The 11328-nt window shown below is 47.2% G+C and overlaps 1 protein-coding gene across 1 annotated transcript; it reads left to right on the top strand.

Moving 5' to 3' along the window:
• Nucleotides 1-6207: 6207 nt before the first annotated feature.
• EV420DRAFT_1282447 (uncharacterized protein) lies at nucleotides 6208-6632 on the top strand (the record flags this gene model as incomplete). Its single annotated transcript, XM_060468295.1, has 2 exons — nucleotides 6208-6347; nucleotides 6407-6632. Coding segments are annotated over 2 exons (366 nt in total), but the record flags the coding sequence as incomplete, so codon positions are not given.
• Between the last annotated feature and the right edge of the window lie 4696 nt (nucleotides 6633-11328).

The following is an 11328-nucleotide window of genomic DNA, read 5'->3' as shown; positions in this document are numbered from 1 at the left end:
TCTCTGGTACGGCTTGCTTCTCGTGATCCCGCTACGACGACCGCGGAGGATATGGATATTCTAAAGCTCGAGTTTCTTTGTATGAACGATCCAGTTAGCACGTATGATCTCGCCAACGGAGAAGGCAAGTGCATGGGGCGTCGCGTCCTCTCTTGGAGGGAATGTGTGAGTGCGGATACCCTATCATTTGTTCACGGCCGACCACTATGTTAGGTTCAAAGAAACACCTCTCTAACTTACAATCAAGGCTCAGACTTTCGTCTTCTTACGTCAGAGGATGAGGTGAAGAAGATGCGAGTTGTTAGAAGTGTATTTAACTGGACCTCGTCATTGTTTCACTGTCAGCATTGCACTAGCCATGTTGATCCACAGCGGTATGAGCATGTCACTAAACATCTCCAAGATGTGTGAGTAGTTCTTGTTTTTTGCCCTACTTGCGCTTATTTGATGCAGGCATGGCATTGGCGATCCCCTGATTGATCGTGATTTGTTCTTGACTCCTGGTGCAGACATGCCAGTGGCACAATGTCCGCCGTTGTATATCGTGGAATTTTGGAGGGATCCGAGTCCTTATGCGTGGTTCTAGCAGGACTCCGTCACTTCTTTGACCTGTTGGAACTGCGATGGTGACATCAACAGATATTTGACCCTGATACCACGATGATTCATTCCACATTTTGCCTTAATCTTGAGCTACTATGTTGAACATCATTATTATGTATATATTGTGAAACATAGATACTTTTCGCAGCTTTCCGGATTTCTTAACGCTTTGAAAACTTAACTTAGTTGTTCGGTCCTGTCCTTGAGAGGATCCCAGGACAGTATGTTTCTTCCGATGTGTACCTAGTTCGATAGCGCGGGCCACTTTCCTAGCTTGTTCGTCCTGATACTGACCCGAGGGAACCGAGTTGATGTATGGAGGAACTAGAATCAAGACGGGCTTTCTTTCACTGCGTCTTGCTATTCCCTTCAGACTAATCACCATTCTGATAACATCTCATTTGATAAATAGCTCCTAGATACACCAGACACTTCGCATGAATCGCTGCAAGTCGTTTCACCTCTACTCAACCCCATCGAACCACGGATCAGAAAGCAACTCATCGGCACTGGCACGTTGTGCAGGATCTAGGCGCAAACACCTACGCATCAGAGCAGCTGTGGAAAGCACGTCCGCCTCCTCGATGACTTTGTAACTCCTAATGAATATCTCGAAAGGGTAATCCATGAGTCTCGGTATAGCTTTGAGATTACCTGCGTAGCATTGAGTGAAGGATGAGGGACAACACTGGGAGTGCACACTTACAGTTTGTATCAAAGAATTGGTCAGCCAAAGCGCTGACCATGAGCTGTTCTGCTCGAATGTCTTCGCATGTGTAGCATAGCATCTGATATAGGATATGATTTGGCTCATCTAGGTTGAATTTGGGATCAGGCTCATACTTGAAGAGAGCACGACCGGTGATGAGCTCAAAGATCTTTGACATGTGTTCATCGACATGACAAACGGCGGAGGATGAAAGCACATACCAAGCATCCAAATGTCCATATGTCTACCTTGGCATCCCATGGTCCTCCAATGATTATTTCAGGAGGACGAAGCGGCGGAGGGGAAATTTTATTTTCAGTGTGGTTTTCGATGAACTGGGCTGTAAGAATAACTGAGAAACAACTAGGAAGCGACATAGGTATTTTTGGACTTACCATGGCCAAAGTCAGCAACTACAAAAGTTCGCTGCATGGCCTCTTGCAGAGTAGGGATAGGAAGCGGCTGTGAGACAGCGGCCTCTACCAATCCATCATGAGAAGCTTCGGGTACATGTCAATGAGGTGGGTCAGACATGAGAAGCTTGTCAAAGTCATCTGTGGATATTGGAGTATCAAAAAAAATGTTGTCATGCTTCAGATCGGTGTGCATGACACTGTGGCTGTGTGCATGGGCAATTCCGCGAAGCAAGTGTAGAATGATGCATTTAGCGAGAGGGAAAGGAAAGATACCATGCTTTTTGAACAGTGACTTTACATCCCCACCGAGGACTTTGGTGACTAGGCAGAGGTGTTGTCCTGCAGTGCCCTTTCCGGGAAGGGTGAAGTGTGACATGAGCTGCAGACAATGCGTCGACGGGGATGACGATATCCGCTGCAGAGCTTCAAGTTCCCAAACGCGGCCGCATTCGACAAGTTCGGTGTGAAAGCCATTAAGGATTTTGAGGGCAACATAGGAGTTATCCCTAGAGGATAGAAATATGTATGTCAAATTTTTATTGAGGAACCTACAGCCTGCTAGTAACTTTAAACACATACATTTTGTCTTGGGCAAGCCATGTACTTGAAGACATGCCCCAGCCAAGTTTTCTGCAAATAACATAACGGTTTTCTGGGCCAATAGCTTCATCGAAGTCGAGCTGAGGCCAGCCGTAGCCTTCCTGACCTGGCAGGCCGAGTGGCTTCGAGGCAAAGGTTAAGTCAACATAGACTTCTCTGTTAAGACCGACCGAAGTATGTTTATTGGACGCTTCAGCATGGATAGAGATAGGGGTCATCCTAGCAATTTGTGTTTAGCCATGAGGTAAGTATACGTGTAGCATCTTGCATACTTTTCTTGTGGAATGCACATTGGATATCGATGGGTGCAAAGAAAAAATGTGTCCTGACCAATGACCGTGCTGGGGGGTTCAGTGATAAATCAAGAACTTAGAAGTTTGGACCCATATAAGTAAACAAGTCACGTTACCAATGATTAGTCATCAATTATTTTAATATTTACTTTGCTCTCTTTCTGGACTACCACAACCTTTCTCTTGTTGACGCTTCGGCCATGAAATATGAAATGATAAGCCAGCTGAGATGCTCTTCAGGAACAAGTCGTGGTTAATCTTGGGAGTGTCGATACCATGCCTAAGACATTCTGTAAGGAGTAGAATGGAAAAGATGAGGATTGAAAGAATACGTACATGTCTCGAGCATGCCCAGTAACCTCCTCGTATGATTTTGGATTGTCAAGATTATCCGAACAATGCTGACAGCAAAAAACACTATATTTCTGCCTCTGTGGTCTTCAGAGAATGTGTCGCTTCTTGGCTTCATCTTCTGGCATGAGTAAACGAACTTCACCTGGGCCCCAGGCCTTGAATAGTAGCTCTGATCAGCACCCTTAAAACCAAATCAAGCATAGACACTCATGCATTCATGCCATGAAAGGACAGGACACCTATGCAAAGTGACATTTCCCCCGACTGAAGCATACTCTTGAACACAGCAGTCTAGAGTGACGAATCGGAAATCCAAGACATCCATCTCCTCCACAGTAGTTGTGGCTGGATCACGGGAGGCAAGGCATACTGCATCAGCAACTTTGGCAGATCGCATAGTATCAAAGGAGAGTTCCCAGTACCCCAAATTCTTATACAGATCACTGGCATTCTGGATCTCTGAGACACTGGAATACCGTGTATTATTCGATGAACCATGAGAAGGACACTGGTGCTGCCAGATATCTGTGTTAGTGAAGTGGCCAGGACACTCTTTGCTTTTGCAGGAGAAGACTGCTATTGCTAGCTTCAAGGGATCAATGCCGTCTGCAGGCTGAAAATGTATTGTGACTGCTGTCCATGAATCAGCCTCCCTGTGCTGCTGCCAATCAGCAATGAGATCTGAGAGCTCATTCATGGCATCAGCAAAACTGTTCTCTGTGACATTGTCCTCCGTGGGACGGTTCAAGATCATCTTGAACACAGGGAACATGCAAACATCTATATATGGAGGCATATCCTGCCAAATTATAGGCAGAAAGTTTTGCTTGTATGTTTTGAGGAGACCTTTAACAATGTTAGCACACTTATATAGGGCTGCTCTATGTTCCACTTTGGCTTGCTGAACATGATTTTGCTGAATTTTTGCCTCGAGACCTGAGTGTATCATGTTCCAACCTATTGAATCGTCGTTGAGAACAGGTGCTATAGGTGTCAAGAAACGTGCATACCTCTTGAGGTGAGCTCATTGTCTTGGTCCATGGATTGATTATATTTAATACCTCTAACGTCTTGCTCGGTATAGCCCAACTCTAGAAGATGCTCTTTTATCCTATGTTGGGGGGCTTTAAAAGGAACAGTATCTTCACGATTGAGTAAACCTACTTTGAAAATCTCTTCTCTTTCAGTTGCATCGATTCTTCAGTTTGCTTTTGGACATAACGGCGAGCCCAACTCTCACATCGACTGCTGTCCTGGAGAAGAGCAAGTCAGATAAGGGAGAAACTCAGTCTCAGGCACATACCTCCAGCATATCTTCGAACTCTTGCTTCCGTTCTTTGCAAAACTCAGCTACACGGTCGGAGGCTCCAGGTTTGCCAGTTGCTTGAATGTTTCAAATTTTCTCTTGAATCTCTTGGATAGCTGGGATCCAATAGTAAGAGAGTGAGCCATAAGACGCTATCAGACTAAATTCAATACTAATCAGGTGGAGAATAGACAATGACTTTACGATAGGTGACAGGAACCATATCCAGAATGGCGGCATCGATACCAGGAAATTTCTTGGCAACCTTGCTCATGCAAATCGAGCTAAGAATTGATCAGCTCTGCCAGTGTATAGTGGGCTATGAAGGAGAACAAACTAACTAGCAAGTGAGGGCCATCCCATATGTGTGGCAATTCCGAGTCCTATGTTTGTCAGATAGATCAATCACCTTACCCGGTGCATCGTTTGTATGTGAATATATCCGGAGTTTTGCCATTTGGATCAAAGGCGCATATCAATGATGTTCGATTCCACCTTCTCAGTGTTGCACATCTCCATTGAATCATACCATCATTGAACCATACAACACGGTCAGGGATTGACATACCTGGCTGTAAAATGACTGTTTCCGAAATATACAATACCCACTAGTTGATAACATGCATTTCCATCAACTATGGACATGGGATCAGGGATATGCAGCGGACTGGAAGGTTGCACCAGTGAGGATCACTGAGAGTCGAGGGAGAAGGGCAATGGAACTGCATCAAGGCACTGAAGGTCAATTGAGCCTTCACCCCCAGAGGGTAAATACCACGACTGACAAGTGAACAAGACGTCCAAAAGAATCGAAGGGAACTGCATGACACATGTGGAGAATATGCTGATTGTCATAGAATCAAAAGAAGCAAAAAAATATAATGAAAAGAACATATGTAACACAGCAAATTAATAATGACATACATGAAACGAACGAATTGAAGCACACATGGACGAGCGCATGGGCAACCCAGCATGGTAATAGAGACAACAAAAACATGAAAAAGGATGTCACAACATATGCATAGATTCAAGGGAAGCAGGTAAAACCAAGGATAAGATAGCACTGTAGGAGATGAACATGAGGTACGACAGGAGATACGATGGACAAAAGAAATGAAAACCTGATGAGAGTCAAGCTGGAAGACAACCATCAGTGCCATCAGACATGAACATCATGACAGAGGTAGACTGTCGGTAGAAAATGAGGGTGATAAGTAATAGAAGGAAAAGAAATATAGTGGCAAATGGGTACCAAATCCACAACCAGTTTGTTGCGAAAGGATGGATTGATTCTATGACAGAGATGAAGCGAGTAAGTAACAATCGAAACAGATTGGAGAAAATGACTAACTGTAGGTATGCACAGAAGACACGATCGAAGCACTCATAAACGAGAGGACAGCAAAAGACAAACTGCACCTGTTGCAGGGTTATGAAGGTAAGAATCAATTATGGCAAGGTAGAATCATACTGAAGAGACATACTAGGAACACAGCGTTATCAAATCAGCGAGCATCGAGAGAGATGAGGATGCGGGTGCATGAAGGATCATCTGAAAGACTGCAGGAGGGTGTGATAGAAGAAGTGGTATTCACGATGACCAGTGCAATATACACGATGGTTCTACCACCTGTCACAAAGGAAACAAGGTGAGTGGACAATATGGTCCAAATGAATGTAGTGTACTCATGAAAGTCATAGTCAGGATGCAAAAAGAGAAAGCGAGGTTCCTAAGCCAAATGGTACAACTCATAGGTCTCGGGAGCAAGGGGTATGACAAGGCCATATCTGCTATAAAGAGTCTGCAAATGATGGGAGAGAGAGTTCAAGGAGGGCAAGATGGAAGAATGGAAGCCAACAAAGGTAAAGGATCTGGACGTGGTGGAGCTGTCGAACTGATACTTCAGACCTCGGAACAACTTGAACGAGGAGGACATGCCCTTTTCGCCTGACGTCGACCCGATGGGAATCCTAGCCAAGATAGCACAACAAAAATGGGTGCACACTGAGGACAACGAGGTGGGATACTTCAGGGGTCTGATAGACGAAGCAGGCAAGAAAAGGTAAGCGAGATCAACACATATGTGCTCAGAATGGAGCCAACCATACCTTGTGAATGCAGATACGTGATGGTGAAGCCCCAAATGCTCAGAATAGGTGATATCGTGGAAGCCCAGTGCTCTATGGTGTTCATGAAGACCAACGACGGTGTCGCAAAGACCAAATTGATATTGAGAGCCATAGCGCTCGCAAACTCAGACCATTCATCAGTGAGCACTTCAATGTGTATGTCAAACATCGCTGAAAAAGTCACAGAAGGCGAATACGGAAAGAAGGAACATGGCTAATACACCATCACAGTCGGTGGTGAAAATGAATGTTAGCCACTAACTCAAATTGACTTAGATCGCACTAAGGTCGCTACTCGCACTTCGGTAGACGACGCTTTAGCAAGTCAAAGGCGACGTAAGTCGATGGGACAGATAGTCACGAAGGACGGAGTTCGATGTTAGGTAGAATTAACCTTAGCCGAAGCTGGGGTTCAGACCAGCTGAGGCTCTACTTAAATACACGTGAGTATTCTAAAAATACTACTGCGCAGTCAGTCCGTGATGATCGCGCGTTGCGTAATCCGGCTGACTAAAGAAAAGAAAAGAAAGGGAAAAGAAAAAGAAAAAGAAAAGAATAACCGTAACATTACCCCCTCCTTAAGACTCATTCGTCCCGAATGAGAATATATCTCCTTCCTTCCACACCAGCGAGTCGAGGGTCTCCCTTCTGCTTTAAAACGGGATTGATTGGGCTTCCGCTACACCGCAAAAGAGTCACTTCGTGTGTTCGGCCTCCAACCCTCTCTCCTCCTGGACGCAGGTTCCTATAAATCCTGAGCCACCTTGCGCCGGTTAGTCCTCGACTGTCTGTTGGGATCCGCGATCCCTAAGGGTTCAATGCTCATGGTTGAGCGGTGGAAATCCCCTTCTACACCATAAGAAATGGCCTATCTAGGCCGCGCTCGTCTGGCAAGAGTCCCTTGAGTCCGTTTCGCCACTCGAAGTCGAGCGGCATGATTCTGAGTAGAATGACCAGGTATCGTCGTCTGTGTCATCATCGTTATCGGTGTCGCTATCCCAATTTTCTCGTATACGTTCGAGGTTCTGGAGATTCACTTCTTCCTCTTCTTCCGGACAATCGTCGGGAAGGGCGATGTTGTGAATAATTTCGGAAGGAGGATAAGAGTCTTGTTGGGCGTCCAAGTGTTTAGGGTTCGTACACTCGGATGAATGTACCGTTATGATGTCGGTAACACACGGACTGTTGGGATTATTGTATTCGACCAGCAAATTACGTGGTATCTTGTCGTCGAATCCGACCGTCTTTCCCTGGTCGTTTACCGTCCAAATCATCTTTTGGATACGGGATTCATAGTCGTTGACGAGTTCCTCCGCATTTGCCATGTCGGAACGTTTCACCCATGAGTTTTCCTCCACTGGATATCCTTTCCATTTGACAAGGTATTCAGTAATTGTTCGGCAGGTGTTTCCACGGCCGACAAGTCGATCTCTTTCTGTAACAATCTCCTCGATCTCGTATTCTTCTTCATCATCGATGAGTTCCGGGGGTGGCCTTTCAGGTCGCGGCTGATTCGAGAATTCCGGTGAGCGGTAGGGAGACAACAGCGACTCGTTGAATCGATTATGAATGCGCCATTTTTGTGGGAGTTTCAGCTCATAGGCTGATGCTCCTTTCTTGGCTACGATAGTGAACGGACCGACTCGTCGGTCTCCTAATTTCTTTGCGGGACGTGGAAGGTTGAGATGAGTGGAATCCAGCCATACTTTATCGCCGGGTTGGTATTCCATTGCCTTCCCTTTATGCTTGTCATAGTTCTTCTTCATCAACTCGGCCGCTCGTTCAAGGGATTCCTTCGCCTTCTCTTGTACTTCCTGGATTCCTTGCACTAGTTTTGACGCGGCCGGGACCGCGTCTGGTCGCTGAGTGGTTTTGATGACCTGCCCGTTGCACCCAAAGACTACCTTGTATGGGGAGAAACCAGTAGCGGAGTGCTTCCGGTTATTGTGAGTGAACGCTGCAAGTGGCAGCCATTCGCTCCAATCGTCCTGACGATAATTGACGAACATCTTGAGGTACTTCTCAATTTCTTGATTGACCCTTTCTGTTTGTCCGTCGGTCTGAGGGTGGTAGGCCGTCGAGGGGTTTCCCGTGACTTGAATGAGAGCGTAGAACTCCTTCATAAATTTGGACACAAAGACGGCCCCTCTGTCCGAGATAACCTTTTCGGGCATTACACCGTACGGCACATAAATGTAGTCTCGGAGGATTTTGGCAAAACCTAGCGATGACAATTCCTCGGTGCACGCGATGGGTATGATGGTCTTGGAGAATCGATCGACCAGGACCAGAATTGAATTATTCCCCTTCGAATCGGGAAGTTTAGTGATCATGTCGACCGAAATATGGGTCCACGGTCGGTTGGGAACCTCATTCGGATGGAGAGGGGCCTTTTTGAGGCGACGATCCGCCTTAGTTCGTTGGCAGACTTCGCACCCCCTAACGTACCCTTCTACCTCGGCGCGCATTCGTGGCCACCAATAGTCCCTTAAGATGAGCTCTTTGGTCTTTTCAATACCAGGGTGTCCCACTGTTACATGATCGTGCCGCAAGGATATGATCTCGCCTCGCAGCCCCTTGTCCCTTGGTACGTAGATACGTCCGTCGTACCAAAGCAACTCCTGGTCTCGAGAGATCCCCTTTTCGTGGTTAAGGGAATCCGACACGCCTCGATCCCACTTACGTGGGTCATGAGTGGCTTGTTTAATCTTTTTGTGTAACCCCTCTGCGGTAGGCATGATGAGTGCGCGGAAGTGAGCGGGTTTTAAGACCGTTACGTCCCGGTTGTCGTCCTTCCCCTGATCATGATCCGCCCTTCTGGATAGCAAGTCTGCTTTTCGATTTTGGGCCCCGGGTTTGTGGTGCAAAGTGAACTGATATTCGGCCAATTCTGTCACCCATCGGGCCTGTTGTCGATTGAGCTTTTGGGGCTTTCGGAAATACTGGAGATTGGAGTGATCGGTCCAAATCTCAAAGTTTTCCCGGGCTCCCATAAGGTATTGTCGCCATTCCTCCAACGCAATCATGATGGCAAGAAGTTCCTTGTCGTAAATTTCATAATTGCGCTCGGTGATCGATAGCGCTTTGGAGAGGAAGGCTACTGGTTGCCACTTCTCCTCTTGCCATTGTGAGAGGACTGCTCCGATGGCTCCCTCGCTGGAGTCTGCTTCCACTCGGAATTTTCCCTGGTCGAGCGGGATCGCGAGGACTACATCCTCCTTAAAGAGTTCCTTGATCTTGTTAAACGCCGCCCGTTGAGTTTCCCCCCATTTCCATTCCACTTTTCCTGTCAGAGCCGTGAGAGGCTTGACGTGCTTGCTGTAATCGCGTATGAATCGACGATAAAAGTTGCAGAAGCCCAGGAAGGACTGGAGTTCCTGCTTCTTTGACGGAGTAGGCCAGTCTAGAAGACCGGCAATCTTGACGGGATCCATGCGAATCCTTCCCTCGCTAATAAGTACCCCTAGGTATTCTGTCTCTTCCACTTCGAACTCGCATTTTTCCGCTTTAAGGAACAGCTGGTTCTCGCGGAGGATTTGAAGTACTTTACGGACGATACGCTTGTGGTCCTTTTTGTCCTTCGAGGCGATAAGGATGTCATCGAGGTAAACCGATACTTCTCCTGCAGTGATGAGTTCCTTGAATATATCGTTCATCATCCACTGGAAGGTGGCGGGTGAATTTGTGAGTCCGAAGAACATCACCAGCGGTTCGTAAAGGCCGCGATTGGTGCGAAAGGCTGCCTTCCACTCATCCCCCTGCTTTATTCTGACGTTGTTGTACCCCCACCGCACGTCCAGCTTGGTGAAGTACTTTGCTTGTTTCAGACGATCCATGAGCTCTCCGATGAGGGGCAGTGGGTATCTGTTCTTGACCGTCATTTCGTTAAGCTTGCGGTAGTCCTGAACCGGACGTAGTTTACCGTCCTTCTTCTTGACGAAGAAGAACGGTGACGCCATCGGGGACTTGGAGGCTTGAATGCGCCCGGTAGATAAGTTCTCGTCCAGGAACTTGTCCAACTCCTCCTGTTCCACCGGATTAAGGGGATAAACTTTACAGTCCAGATTAGCATTGGCGTTAGGGATGAGTTCGATAGCGTGGTCCCATGGTTTTCGCGGTGGTAATTCGTCGAAATTCTCTTTGGCGAACACATCCTCAAATTCCCTATATTCCTCGGGGACTATTTCCTCGAAAGACTTGACGGTTTTACGAGCATTGGCTTGAGCGGCCAATTCATTGGCCTTAGTCCCCATGGCCCGTACGTGGAATGCTTCTTCAAAATTGATTACTAGGATCGTATCCCCTTCTTCATATTCCTCCCATCGAGACGTAGGATCCATATCGGGGAGCGAGAAAGGGATTTTTCGACAGGTACAGTGGGCCAGAGTAACGGCCCCGGTATCCCAGTCGATCAACGGGTTATGTCTTTGTAACCAATCATGCCCGAGGAAAAGGGGGGTAGATCCTAAATCCACTACGGCTAGTTCGATCCGTTCCACGTGATCTCCTATTCGAAGCCATACCTCGGCATATTCAGTGATGTCACCGCCCTTGTTTCGAGTGCCGTCGGCATTATAGACCGGAACAGGGCGAGCTGCCTTTTTGAGGTTGAGGGCGTGGTCTTGAGCCCAGTCGCGATCGATCGAGCTGCCAGTGGCTCCACTGTCCACTAGCGCCTTCACGGAGTGCGTCTCTCGAGTGTCTAGCGTTTCCAGTTGTACGGTAATGGATACATTGTGGCCCTTCCGTCCTCGTATGTACATAGGAGGTTTTTTAAGATCTTCCATCCACCCCCACCTGTCTCTCGCCTCTGATGCGGTTTCGGGTTGCTCCTTAAGCGCTTCCCAAAGCTCGATGGTGACTTCCTCGGTTCGCCGGGGGTGTACCCATCGGTAGAGGGTGGCGAAAGCGGCT

Source organism: Desarmillaria tabescens (assembly GCF_030435595.1).
Source record: "Desarmillaria tabescens strain CCBAS 213 chromosome Unknown EV420scaffold_180, whole genome shotgun sequence".
NCBI classification, from domain to species: domain Eukaryota; kingdom Fungi; phylum Basidiomycota; class Agaricomycetes; order Agaricales; family Physalacriaceae; genus Desarmillaria; species Desarmillaria tabescens.
Note: the sequence above shows the minus strand (reverse complement) of the source record. Positions and strands in the feature narration are given on the sequence as shown.